General features: G+C 57.0%; 1 protein-coding gene across 8 annotated transcripts in view; it reads left to right on the plus strand.

Moving 5' to 3' along the window:
* Nucleotides 1-20,067, plus strand: part of KCNAB2 (potassium voltage-gated channel subfamily A regulatory beta subunit 2) — an 85,458-nt gene that overhangs the window by 39,938 nt on the left and 25,453 nt on the right. For 6 of the 8 annotated variants that reach the window (XR_003971205.1, XM_030327424.1, XM_030327428.1 and 3 more), the window contains one exon: nt 19,686-19,729. Coding sequence is in view for 7 of the 8 variants with exons in the window: in XM_030327424.1 (XP_030183284.1) it covers nt 19,686-19,729 (44 nt within the window). In the remaining variant the exon portion in view is untranslated. Of the gene's footprint in view, nt 1-3,784; nt 4,018-14,226; nt 14,454-19,685; nt 19,730-20,067 lie in introns of those variants that run through there. The other 2 variants (XM_030327430.1, XM_030327429.1) reach the window with 2 other exon arrangements.

Consider the following 20,067-nt stretch of genomic DNA (forward strand, 5'->3'; position numbering starts at 1 on the left):
TCCTTCCGAACCTCACGTTTCATGCCTTGGTGGCTTTCAGTAAACAGACCACAGTTCAGAAATTCCAGGTGGAAGGCCCTTCGGGGCGGTCGTGGTCCCCACTGACTTAATGAGGTCGGTGCCTTCAGTTCGGTTTTTCCGTGTCACGGTGTTCGTTTCCTGGAATCCCCCTGAGCCCTCCCTCCACAAGAATAGATTTGCAAAAGGCAGGCCCCGGCTCAGGGACGAACCTATAGGCGCCTCATAATTAGCAATGGCTACCGAGGAGGGGGCGGGTTTCTCTTGATATGGGGTGGGGGCTGGATCTCGAGGAGGAGGAACACGAGGTCAGGGTCACTGCACCTTTGAGCCCTAGGAAGCAAAGGGCCTGAGGCAGGAGCCCCGGCAGTGGGCGCTCCCTTCTGGCAGTGTCTCCCTGTGGCCCCTTCGTCCAGTGACCCCAGCCTGCCCCCAGTCATCCCGGGAGGAGGCTGGGAATAAGCCCCAGCGTGAGGCTGTCCAGGAGCTGGACTCTGTCCTCTCCCATGGGCACCACTGCTGACCATCAGAGCCCCTCTGTGCCTTCTGTGTCCTTCCTCCTCGGTGGGGTCTTGCCTCCCCGGAGGCGAGGAGGAACGTGTCCTAGCTCCTCTCGCGCTGTGCGTGGCCATCTGGCCACAAACCTGCTCGTGGGCACCAGGTGCTCACCCCTGCGGCCCCCCAGCAGGGCCACCGTGCTCTCCCACGCCCACCTCCCTGTGTCCCTCAGCCGGAGCCTGCCTGGCATCATGGGGACACTCTCCGTGCCCTCCATGCCCCCGGCGCTGTAAGGAGAGATCACAAGCAGGGGTGACCCCAGCCCCCACAGAGATGGTGCACCCTGCCCTGCCCCCGTCTCATAAGGAATGTGTGTTCTCTGTGAGACCCGGGTCGTTTATTAAGGTCTATGTTGATCCTATTCAACCTTTTCTAGTAATAACGGGTATCTACACCACTCCCTCGTATCACAGAAGCCCACGCTCACGTGTGCCCTCTCCAGAGGCCCACCCTGCCTTCCAGCCTCTGTCCCCTCCGCCTCGTTTTGTGTATTTCTGCCACCACCCCAGTTATCCTAGCTGGTATCCTACACCACGCTGCGACACTGTTGACGGCCGCTTCCCCGCGCATGGCATGCGCCCAGCCGCACCCACAGCCCCGCCTGGTCGTCTAGACAGCGGGTGCAATCAGCCCCTGCTGGGCCCACTTCACAGACATGGAGACTGAGCCTCGAAGCCGTCAGGGTGCCTGCTTGTGTTGCGCTAAGTGGGTGACAGCCAGGTGCTCGGCCACACTGTCACCCCAGCCCCGGGACCCTGGCTGGACCTTCAGAGCCACACCAGCCCGGATTGCTGTTTGTGGGTGGTGTCTTGAAAGCTAATGGTTATTGATCTCTGCCTGGCTGGGCCTGTGTGCCTGCTTCCTGCTCCCTGCAGCTCCGGCCTGCCAGGCTCTTCTCTCTGAGGACGGACCCCCAGGGAAGCCAGACTGGCCTGCCTTTGCCCCCTGCAGGACGGGCAGCCGGCCACACTGCCACATCTAAAGCAGCTGCCCGACGCTGCCCTGCCCCCACCCCGGGCGGTGCTTGGAGGGGGCCAGGGGCCAGCAGGCAGGGAGGGAAGGAGGGGCGCTCCATTTCCTAAGACAACCCCCCTCCTGGAGCCCTGCGCCCCTCCTCTGCCTCCAGAGTGATTCTCCTGGAACATGGGGATTTTCATGCCAGGGACATCCTCACCTGCTTTAGCATCCATCAGAGAGCTTAGTCCAAACCCTTGGGGGAGGCCAGAGGTCCTGGGCCCTGCAGGCCCCCTCCCTGTGGATCTGAGCCATAGTGAATGGGAGTCCTGGCCCCAGAGCCCCCCACCACACCCTCCAGGATAAGGCATCCTTCTTGGTGCCTTGGGCCTGAGTCAGGGGGCCAGCCCACCCCTGCCAGGTGCTGTCCACACCGCCAGCCCAGCGGGAAGGCCCAGTCTCCGCTGTGGGCACTGAGCCTCAGTGGTGAAAGCGGACAGAAAGGTCCTGGCCCTCCTGGACCTGACCTTCAGGGGCTCAAATGCAACAAACAGACAAGATGATTGGGGAAGACTCTAGCAGGTCAGGTGAGGACACGGCTGTGGAGAGCAGTTGAAGCGGGAAAGGGGGCTATGAAATGTCGGGTGCTGGTGGAGAGCTTCCCTGAGGAGGGGGGTGGGGCCTCAGCCTTTGCAGCTGCCTCGGCTCCCAGGACAGCTTTCCTTGCCCTTCCCAGGGATAATCGAGCTTGTTCTTTCTGGGGGCAGAGGTGGGGACCGCGCTGGTTCCTCCAGCTGCCAGGGCTGGGCTCCGGGACCCTGTTTTGCTGACCCAACTGAAATGATGACTTCCATGTCACTTTCTGTGCTCGGTGATGAGGCGGGGGTCGTCCTGCAGGCATCTGAGCCTGGGCAGAGGGCTGCGGTCAGGTGCCGACAGGAGTCCCCGGATCACAGAGCCCCCCTGCCCCGCGACCGTGTCCTCGGCGTGTAGCCATGGTGCCACGTTCCTTGATTCACTCACTCATGTACATCCATTAACACAGATGGTAGCACTCCTTGCACACGCGTCTTCCTCTCTTCCCCTACTACTGTCTCATAGGATTCATTGCATCATCAGCCCATGTAGAGAAACCTCACTGAAGGCCGCACAAGTCCCATCATTGGGACGGACTATCATTTATGTAACCTGTCTCCCCGTTGATGGACATCTGTGCTGCTCTTAGTTTCTGAGAGAGTGTAGCCATCACTCAGAACGACTATTTTCTTTTTTAACGTTTCTTCATTTTTGAGAGACAGCGCATGAGTGGGAAAGGAGCAGAGAGAGAGGGAGACACAGAATCCGAAGCAGGCTCCAGGCTCTGAGCCGTCAGCGTAGAGCCCCGTGCGGGGCTCAAACTCACTGACGGTGAGACCATAACCTGAGCCGAACTCGGACGCCCAACCGACTGAGCCACCCAGCCGCCCCCAGGATGACTATTTAGTGATGGTTCCTCCCATTTTAGCCTTGCCCTCTCCCTGTCTGTACTGAACCCCTGTCCCCCCTTGTCACCCCGCTCCTTACGTGCATCCCGTTCAGTCTTTTTACTGCAAAATTTGTGGATTGTGACATACTTAATCCTCATGGAGGACGGGGCCCAAAGAGTCTGCAGGTGCCACGGTGCCTGCGAGCAGAGAACGTGTGTGTGGATATCGTTTCCCTTGATGAGGCTTGCGAGCAAACAAATAGGGCGTTCCTGGGGTGGGCTCCCCTAGCAAAATCACACCGGCGTTTGCTTCCATGACGGATGTGCTCCTGCCCCTTCCGGGAGACAGCCCCGAACCTGGTTTTACCTTGCGAGCACCTCCGGGGAGCACTGTGACGTGGCGCCTTCGCTGCGGGGGCCCGGGCTCCCTGCATGCTCTCTTGCCTCTGTTTGCATTCGGAGTCCCCGCTTTGAGTTCTCACGCCTGGAATGTGGCTTCGCCAGTGCTTGTCTCGGGGCCGCGCGGGGCGGGGGGGGGGGGGGGCGGCTTAGCCAGAGTCCCCGGCCCGTGCAGAGTCAAGGGCTGACGGTGTCGTGCCAGGAGGCGTTTACACCCAGGGGCCCCGGCCCCAGGCGCCGAGACCCATTCCTGCCGCTCTAGTTGGAGGAGGCGTCTCTGCGGCACCCCTGCCCCGGGGCCGGCGTCCCGCGGGGCACCGGGGCAGGGCAGCGGCACCTTCGCTAACTCACGGCCACTCGGCGTTTCCCGTCTGGACAGCGGCGGCTGCCGGGCCGGGCGCTACCATGTTGTCCATGACGTACAGCGAGAGCCTGAGGAGCGTGAGCAGCAGGTGTCACTCGGACTGGGCCCTGCACCCCGTGCGCCAGACCGACACGCTGGAGCTGCAGCGGCTGCGGGAGGTGCGGGCGGCGGCCCAGGCCAGGAACATGGAGAGCTTCCTCCGCATGCACGGCCTCTCCCTGGACGGCTGCACCGCCCAGCGCACGGGCATGAAGTACCGGTAAGGGCCGGGCTGGGGCCGGGCGGGAAGGACTCTGCACAAGGCCGGAGCTGCAGCCCGGGAGACGGGGATCGATCGTGACATTATCGGATGTCGGGGTAACTAGTGTGTGTGTGAAAAGTCCAACCGCGTCCGGCTTCGGCTCAGGTCACGATCTCGCGGTGCGTGGGGTCGAGCCCCGCGTCGGGCTCTGTGCTGACAGCTCGGAGCCTGGAGCCGGCTTCGGATTCTGCGTCTCCCTCTCTCTCTGCCCCTCCCTCGCTCTCCCTCTCTCTCAAAAATAAATAAACCCCCCCCCAAAATTTTTTCAAGTCCAGCCATACCGAAATGTACGAAGAAGAAAACGAAAGTCTTTTCTCCAAAGGGTAGTCCTGCCCTCAAAGATGAGCACTGTTACCGGTTTGATTTATCCTCTGTGGGAGAACGTGGTTTCCTGAAAACGCTTTGCAGCAGGGGTTAGATGCATCGTTTCATTTTTCTTGAGGCACCACTGGGACAAAGTAATCATGAGGGGTTGGCTGGACATGAATTAACGAGAACGTCTCTGGTCATCTCTAACAACAAATTCATCCTGGTATCAGAATCCCAGGCTGGGTCCTGGGGGCAAAGATGTGCTCCCCCGCCCCCCATCTGACCTTAAGCTGGGCTGTCCTCGTGGGAAGCGGCTTTCAACAGGCAGTCTCTGAATTAGCACCTACGCTTGCGTCCAGAGCAAAGGCTGTGGCTTCATGTCCCCTGTGTTCTCCGGGTGATAGGCACGTCGGGCTCACTCTCCTTGGAACTTCAGAAGGACGTTCCCTTTAGCTGGCTCATCTTTGAATTCAGCATCTGGGGCAGAGCTCCGGCGGCCGGCCCACTTTCTCCTGTGAAAGCCTCGGAGAAATGGCCAAAGAACCCCAGAGCTGGTGTTTGCATTCATACCTTACGTATATGCAGCTTTGCTCCTTTGTTAAATTTGAATTTCAAATAAACGTTTCCTTTTGTTAGTATAAGTATATCCCACACAATATCTGGGTCATACTTATGCTAAAACGTTGTTTATCTGAAGTTCAGACTGAACTGCGTGTCCCGTGGTTGATCTGGCAGCCCTAGACCCTTGGCTTCCATCTAACACGGGCCTCCCGGGGTTTTTCTGGCTGTTCTGTGGGGAGGAGAGTAGAGACCTGTTGCTTAACACTTTCTCCTGTGGACAGTGTGTCTGGACCTTCGGTTCATTGTTTGAACGCGTGGTTGCCATTTAAAGAAACAAAACACTTCTTCTCGGAGTCCATTAGATGGCAGAATTCATAAGGTTTTGTGTTCTGAATCCAGCTGTGTGGGAGGGACAAAGCGTCAGCTACTTTGGCCCCAGTAAGTCCTAATTCTAATGGAAATTTCTCAAGACTGAGAAATGGGGGGCAGGGAGGGGCACTGGCCGTTAATATTTGTCCTTAATTCAGGAGATGTTTGTTAAGGGTCTGTTAGCTCCAGGCAACCGGCCAGAAGCCACACAAACAAGATGGACAGGGTCCCCACCCTCACAGCTGGTGCGTCCTCGTGTGGGGAAGCAGAGAAAAAAGCAAGCCGCCACCCAAGGGCGTGAGAGAGGCCAGGCACAGCCCAGACCTTAACCATCTGAAAGGGAGACATTTGAAGATGTGGGGTAGAACCTTCCAGGCCAAGGAGACAGGGGGACATCTGAGGAGCAAAGAGAAGGCCCGGGTGGCTGGACCAGAGCAAGGAAGGTAGAGGGCTGTAGGGTGAGGTGGGGCGGCTGGAGCTCGGCCTCCTCCCCTGGGAAGACCCCAGCCCCCTCCACTGTGGATACAGTTTATGATGGCGGTTGCAGTGGAGTGCATCGTGTCCCCAAAATTTCACGTCCACCCTGAACCTCAGAATGTGACCTGCTTTGCCAATAGGGCCATTGCCGATGTGATCAGTTAAGATGAGGCCCTACTGGGGGTGCCTGGGTGGCTCAGTCGGTTAAACGTCTGGCTCTTGGTTTCATCTTGGGTCATGATCTCACAGTTCGTGGGTTCAAGACCCACGCCGGGTGCTGTGCTGACAGCTGCGGAGCCTGCTTGGGATTCTCTGTCTCCCTCTCTCTCTCTGCCTCTCCCTGGCTCACTCTCTGTCTCTCAAAATAAATACATAAACATTAAAAAAAGAAAAAAAAGACAAGGCCCAGCTGGAATAGGGTGGACCCTAACTCCAATGACAGGCGTCCTTATAAAAATATCATGTGAAGACACACAGGGAAGAAGCCACGTGGTGGTGGAGGCAGAGAGTAGAGTGTCGTGGCCACGAACCTGGAAATGCCTGCAGCCACCAGAAGCTGGAAGAGGCCGGGAGCGTGGTCCCCTGGAGCCTCTGGAGGGAGACGGCCCTGCCCACATCTGGCTCTCAGACGTCTGGCCTTCAGAACTGGGAGAGAATCCATTTCTGTTCTTTGAATCCCCGTTTGTGGTGCTCTGGTATGGGAGCCCCGGGACACTAACATGGGTGGGTACGGGGACAAGGACAAATCTTATTTGCCTGACCCCCACCCCCCCAGCCACCAGGAAATCTGGGCCACATCTGAAATGTGGGGAACTGACCAGGGAGCTAAGTACCCAGGGAAAACTCGCTTCCCAAGTTGCAGAGGAGACCAGAAAACCACCGTGTCTTTAGCAGTTGATGGGCCAAAGGCTGTCACACCCACGCGGCCCTTTCTTTATCTGGCGGATTTGATCTTGCTGCATCCAGGGGGGTTGCAGTTATCGGGAAACAGGGGCCTCCACAACTAACACCAGCAGTTATTAAAGATCCCAGATAAATGCCGTTCCACAGTTAACGTCCCCACCAGCAGTAGGGCTGCGACTCTGTTAAACTCGGTCTTAAATATTAATGTAAAAAAGATAATGCCTTCAGATAAGCAAGGGGACAGCTGTGCCCCAGGCCCGGGCGTTTTATCTGCCGAACCGAGCCTGCAGCTTGGGAAAAGCCTTCGTGTTAACTTCCTCCGCTTTTTAGCTTTCCTCAACTCTTGTGATTAAAAAAAAAAAAAAAAAAAAAATGCATCGAATTTTTAAATCCACACAGTGCATGTGTAAGCTCCCCTCCCCACACCCACCTGGTGGTAGCAACGGGAGGGTCCAGAGATGTGGCCTCAGAGATGTGGCACCAAATCCCCCCAGACCCACGTGGTCCCTTGCCTGCTCTGATTTCAGCTTAGACCCCTCTCCCTCCCGCTCAGGAGGCTCCTTCCTTCTGTATCTCGAAGATGCTAAGCTCCGTCCATCCTCAGGGCCCTTGCACATTCTCGTCCCCCAGATCTTCTCACAGCTGGCTCCCTCCGTCAGTCACATCTTGGTCCTCTGGGAGACTTCCCCGAGTGCCTCGTCTAATAACATCCTCGCAGGCGGTCCTCGAGTGCGCTGTCCTGTCCTGTGGTCATCCTCACATCCCCCTGCTGTCCCTCTTATCTGCACTCCCTAAGAGCAGGGCTTTTGTCTGTTCCCAGCACCTAGAACATCTGGAGCCTCTATGGGTATGGCCTGGGTGGTATTGAATGCTGCTGGCCTTAACCCCCTTTCTAGAATATTCCCCTGTAAAATGTGTCTCCTTCCTGCTGCTTCCTCGACCGCGGTTCTGGAGGCTGGGTCTGCGCCTCTGTTGCAGCCCAGATGTGGAGGGGGGTGGGGGGGGCGCCCTGGGCAGTGAAGCTTGGTCATCAGCCCCTGGAACACCTGCGGGTTCGGACCCTGGACCATGGGCTCCTGCCACGAGCCAGCATTTGTCACCAGGCACTGTTTGATTTGTGGTCAGGTTCCCGGAGCAGATTCTACGTAGCTGCTCAGTTATTCCTAGGAGATCCCTTGCAGGTGGGCCATCAGAGAGGGCTTCCTGAAAGAGCTGAGAATCCAGGTGTGCCTCAGAGGGCAGGTGGGCAGGACAGGTGTGATTCAGAGGACCCGGTGGGGGGGGGGGGGCGGGGGAGGAGAGGCAGGAGAAAAAGAGCAGAGGCCAGAGAGGGATGACGCGTGGACCAATCTCAGAAGCTAAGTAGGGGACAAGTCCACCTTGAAAAATGTCCTATACTGCGTTCCTGCATCTGCCACAAGGAAATACCACAAATGGTGGCCTAAAACAACATTCCCTCACAGCTCTAGAGGCCAAAAGTCTGAAATCCAGGTGTGGGCAGGACCCCACGCCCTCTGAGGGCTCCAGGAGACGACCCCTCCCTGCCTCGTCCAGCTCCTGGTGGCTGCCAGTGTCCCCGGTGTCCCTTGGCTCATAGACGCTCCGGTCTCTGCCTCCGTCTTCACGTGGCTATTTCCCGTCTGTGTGTATCTGCCCATCTCCTCACAAGGACACCAGGCATTGGATTTCGGGCCCACGCTGCTCCGGGACAACCTCACCTTTACCTGACTACTTCTACAAAGACCCTACTTCCAAATAAGGTCACAGATACAGGAGTCAGGACCTCAGCATGTTTTGGGGGACGCGTTCCCACCCACAACAGGTCCCAAGGGCTAAGTCAACTCCTTGAGCCTACTGAGGCCCGGGGGAGTGTCCCGGGAGGAATCCGGGCTCCCCGCAGGCACCTTTGTGACCTTGGATGAGTCACCTGGCCTCTCTGTGTCTCAGTTCCCAGTCTGGAGAGTGGAGACCGCAGGCATTCCTCACGGAATCGTCTGGAGGACTGCATTAGGCAGTGGCATCACTGAGAGCTCCAGGGAAGAGCCGCTCCGGCGCCACCGGGAGCTGGGAGGATGGCCGGCATGGGTGACTTGTGGGTCTCCGTGGAGGGCCAACCGGGCCACGGGGTCGGCATAGCAGCCACCGCCCCCGCCACGGAATAGGAAGGGCCGCGGCGGGCCTAACACCTCCACCAGTGGATTGTGCTGTAACCAGCTGACAGCACAGCCCGCCTGGCCTCGGGAATCAGGGGCCTAGCTGTTAGCAGTCCAGACCCCCAGGCCTCCACCCCGAGGTCTGCGGGGATCCACCCCTCTCGTTGGACAAGGATGGGGACCAGGATGCTTGGTTCTGTATTGTCCACCTAGAAAGGCAGGGTCAGCACAGCCCGATCCAATCCACAGACGGCACCAGGCAGCCCCCCGGAGACTGCCCCCCAGCCCTCACCCTTTAATCCGGGGCTCTGAGAGCGGGAGCCACTCCATGGAAGGGGCCCTGACACCCTGCTCACCTCCCACCCTGCCACCCCCGTGAATGAGGGCGGAGCCAGCGTCTGCCTTCCTTGCTTGACCCCTGTGTGCCTCCGTTTCCCCGGGTGTGGCAGGGTGCGGTGGGAGTTCAGCTACACAAAAAGGGCTTGGCAGGACGGCTCAGTGAGCACCGTTTCATTGATAGTGCGGTGGCCATTGTTGGTGCCTCCGAGGTGCTCCTGGCGATGAGGCAGGAAACGTACCAGAAACACTTACTCAGGGCTTGCACAACCGCTTTGTACACGCATCAACTAAGAAGCAAAAGGAGCTGACTGGAAGCCACTTAGCCCTTTTCCCCTTCTGGTGACTGGGGTATGAGGTCCCGAAGGAAGCCCCCGAGGGGTCTTCGGCTCTTACCTGCCAGACGACACCTCCTCCAGGAAGGTCACCGGTCTGCCATCTTTTGCTCTTAGAAACTTCAGGGGCCAAGGACCTCCCATCCCACTGGAGCAGCCCCCAACTCGTCAGCATCCCCCCCCCACCTCCTTGGGCAAGAAGTCACCTTTGGGTGCAAAACACCCTCCATTCGGCACGGTCCGGGCAGCCTCGCGGGTACAGGGGAGGCACCTGGGCCTCTACAGGACGCAGCCGCTCGTCCTCACTCTTGAGTGACTATTGCAGTCTGCGCTTTTATTTTATTTATTTTTATTTTTTCAATGTTTATTTCTTTTTGAGACAGAGACAGAGCAGGAGCAGGAGAGGGGCAGAGAGAGGGAGACACAGCATCTGAAGCAGGCTCCAGGCTGTCAGCACAGAGTCCGACGCGGGGCTCGAACCCATAAACTGGGAGATCATGACCTGAGCCGAAGTCAGATGCTTAACCGGCTGAGCCACCCAGGCGCCCCAGCCGTCTGGGATTTTAAAAGCCATCTTTAAAACTTTTGCTCCAGGCCTCGAGGCCTCCGTGGGCCTCACTCTGCATGGGGAGAGTGCCCATCACCTCCCCACTGTGAGGCTGTCGCCATTTTGGAGGAACAGCCTGCCTCCTTCGAAAAGCTTCCAGCGTTTCCCCTCTTGCCTAATTCTTGCGACCTCCTAGGAGTATTGCAAGTGGTGACCCCTGTTTGGGGCAAGTGGAAAGTTACAGATTCTGGCCAGCCCTTAAAAACCTACCTGCTCCGGCTGGCAGTTCTCTGCTGAGGACAGCACCTGTTTGCCCTGGGTGTCCCCAGGGGAGTGCTGAGGTCAAATATTCATCATTTCTATGACACACTACAATGGGATGGAGTGAGGGCTGGAGCTCTATCACCAGGCCCTGCTCAGGAGTCCTGCTGACGTCTGGAAGGAGTGCGTCTTGCAGAGAGGAACCGGCAAGTGGTTCCCGGCCCCCTGATGTGTCGCTGGGTAGAGCGTCGTTGGCACTTGGAGAAGGAAAGGGTTACATGTGCTTAGGGAGCTGGCTTCTCTGAGGTGATATCAGAGGGCGAGGAGGACTTCAAAAGCAGACAAACAGGAAGGATGCTCTCACAGGGAGCAAGAGTGAGACTGAGGCCCAGAGACTTTTGAGGCAGGTGGCATTTTGGGGGGCAACAGCTTTATGGGGATATAATTCATATACCATACGTATGTTTAAAGTATACAGTTCAGGGGGCGTCTGGGTGGCTCAGTCAGTTAAGCATCTGACTCTTGGTTTCAGCTCAGGTCATGATCTCACGGTTTGTGAGTCTGAGCCCTGAATCAGGCTCTGCACTGACAGTGTGGAGCCTGCTTGGATTCTCTCTCCCCCTCTTTCTGCCCTCCCCTTCAGTCTCTCTCTCTCTCAAAATAAATAAACTTTTAAAAAAAACAATAAAGTATACAGTTCAGTGATTTTAGTATATTCCTAGAGTTGTGGAAAACTCACCACAATCAACTTTAGAACATCTTAAGCACCCCAAAAAGAAACACTATACCCACATTAGCTATCACTCCCCAATTCCCAATTCCTGCCCCCCAGCTCCTGGCAACCACTAAGCTACTTTCTGAGACAAAAAGCTATGTTTCAGATTTCTATGATAGCTGTGAATTTGCCTATTCTGAACATTTCATATAAATGGAATCATATACTATATGGCCTTTGTGACTGGCTTATCTCACTCAGCATAATGTTTTCAAGGTTCATCCGTGTTGTAGCATATATCGGTGCTTTATTCCTTTGTATGGCTGAGTAACATTCTGTTGTATTGGCAGGCAGACCATATTGTGTTTATCAGTTTGTCAGTGGATGAACATGTTGGTTATTTCCACTTTGGGGCAATGATGAATAATGCTGCTGTGGACATTTGTGTTCAAGTGTTTGTGTGGGCATATGTTTTCGGTTCTCTGAGCACATACCTAGGAGTGGAATTGCTGAGTTGCATGGTGGAGCAGATGATATTTTACCCACTGTGGTGACTAAGTCATTGTGATTCTCACTTAACTTGGTGCTGCCTAAAGCACACCATCTGAGGCACCTCTGAGGAATGGTAAGATGCCAGATCTGATAGTTTGCCAGAGCGCAGAGAGATGAAATATATAAGGAAGAAAGAAGTAGAGGGTTTCCACATCCCCTAGACCAGGTACACAGCACAACCAGAAGCTCTTGACGAAACACAGCTTCCCAAGCCCAGCCCCAAAGCTGCTGATTCAGTAGATCGGGGGGGGGGGGGGGGTGGGGTGGCCAGGCATCTGTATTTGTAACAAGCTCCCCTCCCGGGAGGAGCAGAGGCAGGCTTTGCCCCTGCAGCCTCTTTGGCAGGCCTGTGGGCTCCCTGAAGGCCAGGGCCCCGCTCGTGGAGGGGCTCGGCACTATAGGTTGCCCTTTGATCTTCTCAGGCCCTGCCCACTCGAGAGGCTCAGGGAGGGCCAAGCAGGCCTGTGGCTTATGTGGGCAGGTAAGAGACTAAGGCAGAGCTGGGCCTCTGGGTCCTGAGGGCCCCCTGCTGGCCTGTGTAAGTGGTGTCTGTGATGTCTGTGACCTGCCAGGGCTCCCTTGGCGAAGGCCCCAACTCCATCCCTGGTCCAGGTGTCACCCTCAGGGTGTGTCTCCTGCTGCTGCGTCAGGCCTGTGGCCCTGAGGGGGTCAAAAGGGGTACAGTGACCAGTGCAGAGGTGGAGGTAGAGTCTTGCACACGGGCCCGGACCAACTGCCACCTCCAAAAAGCCCTTCCTTCGGGGCGCTCAGGTGGCTCAGTCAGTTGAGGGTCTGACTCTTGATTTCGGCTCAGGTCATGATCCCAGGGTCTTGGGATCAAGCCCGACATCAGGCACTCTGCTGAGTGTGAAGTCTGCTCGAGATTCTCTCTCTCTGTCTGCCTCTGCCCCTCTCCCCCATTCATGCTCTCTCTCTCTCTCTCTCTCTCTCTAAAATAAAAAATAAAATAAATTTTTAAAAAATTTACAAAAAGCCCTTCCTTCCTGCTGAGGGATCATCCCATACCATTTGTGATCTGACCGTGCTCTGTGTTCTGCATTGGACACTGAGAACACTGAGGCCCGGAGACGAGGTCTCTTGCCCGAGGATGCCCAGCTCAGGAGCAGGGAGGCCAGACAGGAGCAAGGTTTTATTCTTAACTTCTGTGTCAAAAAGGCAGGGCCGGGGCTGAGAGCGAGTTCAGGCACCATCCCTCGTGAACATCTTTAGGCGGATTCATCTTTGGACAGTCAGCTGGTTGGGAAGGGCCCTGTGGGTCCAAGCCGGGAGAGACAGAGAGGCTTCTCAGACCACGTCTGTCACTTTGTCAGTGGAGGCCCAGAGAGGGCAGGCCCCTTGCCTGCGATCACACAGCAAATTAACAGCAGAGCCTGAACTAGACCCTGATCACCTGTCTCCCATCTAGCTCTTTCTCTGCCCCCTCCTGCATGGCAAGAAAGACCCCAAAAGGCAGCTTTGGCCAGGGCTCACCTCACAGGGTGAAGGTGGCATGTTTGGGGTCAGAGGACAAAGCAAGTCCCTCCTGCCATGAGGGGGGGAAGAAATCTCCTTGGCTTTCAGGAAACCCCATGAGCTTTGTTCCAGGAGGAGAGCCTTGCTCCCAAGTCCATCCTGAACCCATGAGTGTGGGAAAGAAGGCTGGGGTCACGGGGAGGGGTGTCCTCATTCACTCATGCATTCACGCATACATTCCAGAGGCATTTACTGAGTGTCTGCTGTGAGCTAAGAACTGTGGAGTGCCAGAACTCAGGTCTCTGGCCCCACGACCCCCAGGCTTCTCTCCTCGGGTCGTCTAGACGGAGAGGTCTTTTCTCCACATTTCGGGTGATTCTCCTTCTCCTCGTGCTGGTGGAAGCCCCACTTTGCGGGGCGAGAACCAGAGGCAGCTGGGGGGGGGGGGGCCCACGGCTGGCTGCCTGTCCCCGTCCTGGCCCAGCGGCTGTCAGCCTGCAGCAGCCAGGGCCAGCCTCCCAGGGATCGGCCAGGGCGGGCGGCGGAGCATCTGCGTCATTAATAATGAATCGCTAGATGCCTCCTGAGCTTCCCACCGGTCACCTAATTTACTTGGCGGGGGTGCCCGACGGCCCGTGGGGTGCACAGCCAGGAGTTGGACTCTGGGAAGCCTGGGGAAACAGCTGCTCCCCTGAACCCCCCCCCTCGCCCCCGGCAGCCCCCAGGCCACCACCCTGACGGGAGGCGCCCTCCCTTCTCCCCTCTCCCCTGGAGGAGGGCGATGTCACGCGGAGGTCGGGAGTAACCTGCAGCCCAGCCCTGCCGGACACCGCCGGCCTGGGGACTCTGGCAGCCAGAGCCAGACCAGGGTGAGTGCAGGGGAAGGACCAGTAGAGCCGAGAAGGATGTGAGCGGAGAAAAAATGGCACCGCCCCCACCTGGATTTCCGAGTTCCCTCCGATAAGGTCTTTCCTCGCATGCTTCTGGACATTCGATTCCCTTCTCTCGGACACCGCACAGGATTTTTCTCTCGTTGCCTTGGGAAATCCTCGCTCCCGGAAGGAGCGCCTCGCAGCTTCCTGGCTTTCTGGGATAAAGCCTTGTCCTGGGAACAGGAGGACTTCTAGGGGCAGTTGACTTCAGAGCCCAGAAGGAGGGGGACACAGCCAGGAGCTGGGCCCCAGCCTTGGCATGCAGGTGTCTTTTGTGTGCTCGGAGCACAGCCTCAAGGGCCGGGGCCCCGAGGAGCGGCTGGGCCGGCCGGCTGCCAGCAGCCCCAGCCTGGGCTCCCGTGGCCGCTTCCGCGCCGTGGCCATGGTGGCCCGGAGCCTGGGACACCTGTCAATGCAGAGCCTCCCGTGTGCCGGTGACGCCAGCGTGAAGCAGCCAGGGATGAAATATAGGTACGGGCTCCGGGGGTGGCTTCTCAGGGTCGAGGCTGCCTCCCCACCACCCCCATCAGGGAGAGCCGGGGAAATCTGCAATCCATTGTCAGATTTGGACACTCTGCGTGCTAAGAGGTGGCAGAGGGGGCGGGGGAAAGAGCTCCTAGCACTGGGTGGACTGGGTGAGAAACAGCATCGAGGCTTGGCTCACGTTCAGCCCCAAATTTCTTTCTTCACCACCACAGGGCTAAGATGTATGATGGTTTCTCTTCCTTCTGCCCGTTTGTTTCTTTTGTTGGGGAGTGGGGGCAGTGGGCGGTGGTAGCAGTAGCCAAACCATCCATGTGATGGTTTCCAAGACTCAGGGATGCTTTCTCTTCCTGGGGACCACCGCCAACACCGGCCAGAGGGCCTCCTGCCCTCCATGCCCTCCCTAGGTGGTCTTTGCAGTTAGGCCCTCATGACAAGCGTTGGTTTGCTATTCAGGGACCATTGGGTGAACCATGTGATGAAATTCATCTTCCAGACCCCAGGCCGGGGTCCTCCACAGGCAGGACCACCACTCGGCAGGGCACAGAGCGGCATCTGGACCCTCCTGCTGGTGGCTTAGCCCAGACTGCACTGTGTACGTCTGCCTGGGCTCAGTCCGCCGGTACGTGGAAAGGGTGCAGAGCATGAGCGTCAGGGGCAGGGACCTTCCTCCCCCTCCTTGGATGTCACCCCTTGTCCCACCCTGGGCCTTGCTCAGATGCTGGGCACATGCACCCAGGTGGAAGAGGAGAGTCCCCGCTTTGTACCAAGGACCCCTGGGGTCAGGGTCGGAGGGCACCTTGCTTGGCAGTCCGGCCTTTCTTACTACGAGTGTTTCTGTATGTCCACCCTTAGGCCTTTCTAGAATGATGTTCCTGGGAGATGATGTTACAGCAAACAATCTGCCGCGGCTGGACCCAAAGAGTCACATAGGCTCAAAAAGAGCCACAGAAGATTCTAGTTGTATTTGAGGAGAGTGTCTGGGTGTCTAGCTGGTGGTGCTGACAACTTGAAAAGTAATGAGAGATTCACTCCTAACACCTGAGATGTTTAGCTTGAACCTCCCCCAAAACCAATGCCTAAAGTCAGACCTCGCGTGAAAGAACCGTGTGGAGTTCCATGCCTCCCGGAGATGAATTTTGGAGGAACTCTGATTTCTTTTGCGCCTCTGCCTGTGTCCCTTCCTTCCCTGGGTCCTTGGGGGTGTTTGATATTCTTTATGAGCCTTTGGTGTAAAAAGGCTTGTGTTCCCAGCCTCCAAGCTTGAGGAGGACCATCCACATTGGAATTCTCCAGTCTTGGAGCCCAGCCGGCTTATCTCTTTTTGTTAAGTTGGGATCAAAAGCTAAGAGTAAACAGACTATATGTTTCAAGCGAGGTACCTGTTACCGGCTGATACTTTTAAGTCAGTCCTGGGATCATTAAAGGAGTTAATATGAGTGAGATCATTTCTTAAAATGTAAAGTGCTGTGTAAATGGAAAATATGGCTATTCACATGATTTCCCTCCTAAGATCCTGTGGTCGATTAAGGAGTAAATCTCAAAGAGCCTGGTCGCTCAGGATTACCGCGTGTGCATATGTATGTGTGTGTGCATATCTGTGTGAGTACACACGTGGGCACATGTATGCATATATTTGCACATGTGTGTGTGTGTGCATTTGTGTGTTCAGGTTTGACACATGCTGGAGGCAGGGAGGGCGAGACGGATGATAAGGGGGTTTGCAGTCCAAGAGGCTGGGTTCGGATCCCAGCCCCAGCACTTCCTAATTATGGGACCCCCCCCCCCCATCTGTCCTTACATGTGGCCTGGTGAGCTTTTCTGGACTACAGTGTGGGGGGAGGAAGGCGGGTTCTACCTCTAAAGGAAACGTAGTTGCCTAGAAGCTGAAGTGTGAGCCAGAGTCCAAACCATTGGGTACCTATCCTTGGTGAGCATAGGGCACCTGCCTTACAGGTAGAAACCTGCCCCTCCTGGGGTTGCCGCATAGTGACTGTCCCAGCGCCACAGCTTGGGTGCAGATGAGGGCTGCAGGGGGCCTGGTTATTTGCCCCCAACTCCGATCACCTTAGGAAGCTGGCCAGAGGTGGGGGAGGCCTCCAGCCACACCCTTTGGTGCTGAGGGAACAAAAGGTGGGTGGCCAGAGCGCCACATTCTTGCCGGAGGGCCCAAGAGGGGCTCCGTGGTGGGAGAGGCGTGATGCCAAGCCCTGTGAGTAAGCGGCGGGGCCTGGCCTCAGGGCCTGGGCTTCCCACCCCCCAGTTTCCCAACAAGCAGCCCTGAGACCCTGCAAAGGTCAGCTGCAGTCTGAGGACGAAGGCCCAGAAACCCAGGCCTGTTCTTAGGGAGCCTGAAGTCTGTGAGCGCGGCAGACGTGTGAACAGGTATGTTCCCTCCTCCCTCCTCCGTATGACAGCTGATCAGAAAGTGGCCTGGTGCCCAGCCCCGGTCCAGCTGAGGCTGAGATGTCTGGGGCTCCCCCCCCCGCCCCCCCGCCCCCCCGCCGCCGTCGCAGAGCAGTCATGTTTGTAAAGCTTTTCGCCCGGAGGTACCCTGTCCCTTCTCGTCCCTTCTCCCGAGGCCTGGCAGCGATGGCAAAACTAATACCATCATTTTATCAGGGAGACAACTTGAGCGGGGTAATTGCAGCATCACGCGGTGTCCTAGTTTCATTCGATTATTCCTGTGGGCAGTGGGTGGAAAAGCAGCTGGAGAGCCTGGGTCGGAGGCGAGGAGCCCCTTCTGGCGGGCGAGTTTCAGCCACAGACCCAGGTGGACACAGCCAGGCGTTCTGTACCCTCATCTGCCTGTTGCTAACGCCACTCGTCTCCCTGAATGCGCAGCACGTTCAGGCATTTGGTTCCATGCTGGTAAAAGGGAACTCCGAGAGGACATACCTAACGCTTAGCCTTCCTCAGAGCCTGGCCAGGAAATTGCTTCCCACGGTCACAGGTGGGAGCCGGTTTTGCAGAGTCGGGAGCTCAGCCCCCCTTCCAGCACCTGGATTTATTGAGAGCAGGTGCCCGGGACCCTGTGACCCGCTCCCCTCGCTGCCCGCCGGGCATTGCTAACGGGGTTCTGGGGGTTTTCGTGTCCTTGCACATTTCCAGGGAAGGGGTCTGTAGCCTTTATCAGTTTCTCAAAGGGGCCTGTGACCTCCCAACAGTTAAGAACCACTGATCAGAGTCCTCTATCCTTTTTGCTTCGTTACCAGACTGCTTTTAAGCAATGCTCTGATTTCTCGCCACGGGTCCCTTCCAACTAGCGTGGGGAAAATTGTCTGCACCGTTAAATCGGCCCGGCCTGATGCGTGGTCTATAGGCGATGTGCTTTGCCTTTCTTTCTTCCTTTTTTTTTTTTTAATTGCTTTTTAATTCCAGTTTATTTACAGACGACAAAACAAAAATTACCTTCCTGCCTAGCAAGCAACAGCAATTCACACACGGTTTAAAGAATGTAAGAGAACTCTCAAGTCACGTCTTTTGACCACTCAGCCCTTGGATTTCATACATACTCTATTTTAAATTTCTCATAGCAGATCTGAAGTTAAATCAAGTATTTTCCCACAGGCTTCTGGAAATGTGGTAACACTGTGTAAGGCTAAGGTATACCACATAAAGACCTGACGTGTGTGTGTGCACTATGAAAGGGTCACCACGATACGTATGGCGACTGTCCCTCACCTCACACATCGTGCCTTCCTTGAGAGCAGCAAGAACATATGAGACATGCTGAGGGCACCCTCAGGTTATTTCACTGATTTCTAGGGGGAAAAAAAAAGTACTTGACTGGTCCATTGCTTCTCACGTGAGGAAAAAAGGCCTCTGTCTGTGTTCTGTGCCCTGTCTCTTGGAAGTGGGACACATGCAGAGTCCGTGTTCTGTGACTCTGTGCCCGGGGGAACACGTGTTATCTCGTGTCATCCTCTCGGCCGGCACTGTGAGCCCATTCTACAGAGGGGCACACTGAGGCATCACGAGGTTACATCGCACACCCAAAGACGCATAGCCAGGGTTTGAGCTCTGGCTTCAGAGCCTCTGCTCCATCTGCCCCCCTCCCTGAAAGAGAAACCAGCTGCTGTTCTGTTCTGTACTTTATTTAGGGAAAATCCCAGCCCTCCCTGCAGGAACTGTGGGCTGGCAGCCGGGCTGGTTTTAATGGGAAATTTGAACAGAAGCCTGCGTATTCCAGAACTACTTTAAATTTGGAGACACGTGAAACTGTTTTCAAACCGCTTACAAGTTTTTTATACCCCCTCCCCACCCCCCCACAACCACCTGTGGATCTTGGAAGCAGGAAACCGAAGCTTCAGAGGGCCCGAGGGGGCCAGGTTTGGGTGGAGAATGCTGAGGACACAGCATCCACTAAAGTTGGAAGTGGGGTACCCCCAGGGAAAAGCTGGGGCCCTCGGGGACGGAGGCTGGGGTTCACCCTCTGGGTCTGTCACAACTCTCTGACTTCCCGGTGCCTGGCCGGGGGTGTTGCACCCGGGGGCCGGTCCCAGGACTGAGATGCCGGCAGTGGGGTCCCCCTGAGGGTAGTGGACTCCGACCCTGCCCTGGCCAACTTCCCCATCTGGGCAGCTCGCATCCTGTGTCCCCCGTGAATGCGGACAGGGTCATGCCGTCGTGGTGGGGAGCATGCTCTTGGAGCTGACCGCCTGGGTGGACTCCTGGCTTCGCCGCTCCTGGGCGGGTCCGGCATGCTCTCAGGTCAAGTGGGAACATTGGGAAAAGGAAGGTGCCTGACCCACAGAGCTGTGGAGGATCCTCGACGAGTTGCTGCCCCCGCAGGCCCCCAGCCGGCCTGTGCCGGGACAGATGGGCATCCAGTCCTCAGCAGAGCACTGCCACGCCTACATCAGCCTTGTTTCGCCCGTGAAACAAGACACTGTCCACTCTGCCAGCCTCTCTCTGGGGCGCTCTCCAGGCCCCACCATGGGCACCAGCAAGGCCCAGGCCATGGCCGAACCGTGGTGTGTGTGTGGCAGGGGCGGGGGGAGGGGGGCGGGAAGTGGACAGTTGGCTCTTGACCCCCGGGGGGCAGGTGAGCTACAGTAGGACTCTCTCCAAAGGACCCGCGGCCTTCAGAGCCTCAAAAGATGCATTGACCAGGGTGGGGGGCTCAAGGAATAGGGCACTGGGAATGGGGGGGGGGGCTGCGCCTGGCTGCCAGGTCCTGTGCCTCTCCTGAGAACTCACACCAAGTTTGTTTTCCAGGAACCTGGGCAAGTCGGGCCTGCGGGTCTCCTGCCTGGGGCTCGGTGAGTGTGGGGCCCCCTTGGTCCAGTGCCCCCCAAGGGAGCAGGGGCTTTGGGGGGGACTCAAGGGGCCACTCCTGGGGGTAAGGGTAGGGAGCCAGGATGGGGGGGGGGACGCTGGTGAGGCTGTTGCCACGGCAACCAGGAAGTGGGGGTGTCCTAGGAGAGAGAGGGGGGAGACAAGGCAAGTTATCAGGGCCCTGTGCCCACACAGCCCCCTGCCTCGTGCCAGAATATCAGAGAAGCACGCTGGCCCCAGGTGTGTCTGGAGACCATCTTCGTTCCTCACGTGGCGGAGTCCTCATAAAGGGCAGGTGGATTTTTTGCCCGGATGTGAGTTC

This window comes from Lynx canadensis, chromosome C1 (genome assembly GCF_007474595.2).
Source record: "Lynx canadensis isolate LIC74 chromosome C1, mLynCan4.pri.v2, whole genome shotgun sequence".
Taxonomy (NCBI): Eukaryota; Metazoa; Chordata; class Mammalia; order Carnivora; family Felidae; genus Lynx; species Lynx canadensis.